The sequence below is a fragment of the Papaver somniferum genome, unplaced genomic scaffold (genome assembly GCF_003573695.1).
Source record: "Papaver somniferum cultivar HN1 unplaced genomic scaffold, ASM357369v1 unplaced-scaffold_132, whole genome shotgun sequence".
NCBI classification, from domain to species: Eukaryota; Viridiplantae; Streptophyta; class Magnoliopsida; order Ranunculales; family Papaveraceae; genus Papaver; species Papaver somniferum.
Genome location: NW_020622381.1, coordinates 20,272,402 through 20,274,538, shown reverse-complemented (window position 1 = coordinate 20,274,538; position 2,137 = coordinate 20,272,402). Strand labels below are relative to the sequence as shown.

Genomic DNA, 2,137 nt, shown 5'->3' with positions numbered 1-2,137 from the left:
TTGACATCTCGCAAGCGCATCTGGTTCATTTCTTCAATGATCAGCAATAGCCCAGCTATTGTGGTTAAAAGTGTTGGAAGAAAGCCTTTCCATACTTCTGTAGTGGCAATGTGCCCGTATCTCTTCCAAATATTTGTATACAAAGGCGCGTGGCACTTAGGAATGACGAACCCACCAACCACTTTATTTTATGGGAAAGTATTAATCAATGGGGCTTCAACAAGAGTCCAGCCGCCGGGTATTCGCGAGCATGAATAATGTCCCTGTCTCCACGGATCCTGCAGAGTCTTCACACGCCTGGTTGCTGCTATCTTCGACTTCGACTACGGTCACAGACTTTCCACTCTTTATCCGTCTATCATCGACGACGACACGAACATTCGCCTGTGATGAAATGAAGAAGTATTAAATTTCACCAATTGAGCACAATAGAGCCTCAAGAGTTATAAGATTACTTACAGATGATCCAGCCTCAGCACGAGCCGACCTGTACTGCACAAGAGCTCTAACAGTCCGCTTGGGCCTTGTATTGTGAGAAGAAGCATTCTTCTGACCATCCTACGACAAATCATTTTCTTATGATCAATGATCTCGATCAAACAGAGTTAAAAAAAAGTGTACAACTTACTGAGATAGACGCTGTTATTTCACGCTTCGACTGAGGATCATCTTGAGAAGAAATACTATTGCTTGACATGGCGACAAGGAGGTATGATCGAAACTTCTCTACACGATGAAACCGACTCAGGAATGGAAGAAATATTTGCGTGGATGATAGATTTGGAGTCTTGAAGATATATATATATATATATATATATCAGACATGGCGGATGATTATCACTTGTGGACGGTCAATTCAGTTACGAGTTTCACTGAAACCCTAAGTTTCAAAGATCAATACTGAAGACGCGGAGGAAAATAACGCACTGGGGACTGACAATGACTGGTCATAGAATAGGCCACACATCTTTATACACGTCACGAGTTCACAACCGTGTGTCATGTTACTTCTCATGAAAATCATCAAGTCATGATGGATTTAGGTGTATGGACGTTGGTCCATGTCATTGATCAGAAGGAATCAACATTAACAAAGTGTTTATCATTCATAAGAAAACTCTAATCTTGAAGCGAAGTCATTTAAACAATTAAAAGAGATGTCTACTACGAAGGCTAAAAAGAATGCTCAAATGTTTAGAGAAGAAAAGAAGGTGGAAGTAAAACTACTCGTCAGACTCATCCGAATTATCGGATTCTTCATCACTATCTTTCTCGGAATCCTCCTCTTCAGAGTCACTGACAGAATCATCGATGAAATCCGGCGGACGGATACAAATATCATCATCATCTGAGTCTGAATCTTCTTCTGCTTCAGCCTCAGCTTTAATTTGCTTCATGGTTTTCTGGAACTCTCTTTCATATTGATCAGGCTTAATATAGAGCTCTGGTAAACCCCATGTAGTTTCTTCTTCAGAAGCATCAGCATCAGAGTCAGAATGCACCCCGTCCAAGAATTGACGTTTCTCCTCTGCTCTTTGTATTTTCCGCCGGATTCGATTCTTTTCGCGCTTACGAGCCTCTTACTCATTGTCCTCAGCCTTTCTTTTCCTAAGTTCAGCAAAAGTGATCCTCCGTTCATTCAAGGGTACGCTAGGCTTCGCTCCCTCACCATGAATTACCTTGGCTTTTGATTTGGCTACGGAGGCTTTGGGACCCTCATCAGAAGAACTGGAGGAATAGTCGCTGCTACTGCTACTGGAAGCTGACATTTTCTGGAACAGAAAGCATCAAGACATCAACGCGCTAATAAATGCATCGACAAAAATGGTTACTCTGAACTCTTACCTCTTTACAATTCTACTAACAATAGTGGTTGTGACGTAAGAGCTAACACGCTAAAGTTAGTTCGTTCCCTGAAACCTGCAATAACGAACGAGACTTTATTAATTTCCGAAACTGATTTTTCATAAAATCGTGGACACAATTTTCATAATGTGAACATTCACACAACTGACCCATGAAGTTTACAACAATACAATATTTCATCATAAATATGTTGTCTAGATTTGAGAATTACTGAAAACCCACGTTTTGATTTTTCGAAACAGTAATTAATGCAACTTGCTCACATAAATTT

General features: G+C 40.6%; 1 protein-coding gene across 1 annotated transcript; it reads right to left on the bottom strand.

The window, feature by feature from the left end:
• Positions 1 to 1,223: 1,223 nt before the first annotated feature.
• LOC113332895 (lisH domain-containing protein C1711.05-like) lies at positions 1,224 to 1,769 on the bottom strand. Its single transcript, XM_026579396.1, has 2 exons — positions 1,680 to 1,769; positions 1,224 to 1,577 (listed from the first exon to the last, which is right to left on the bottom strand). Exons 1-2 carry the CDS (start codon positions 1,767 to 1,769, stop codon positions 1,224 to 1,226), a joined length of 444 nt encoding a protein of 147 aa, XP_026435181.1.
• Between the last annotated feature and the right edge of the window lie 368 nt (positions 1,770 to 2,137).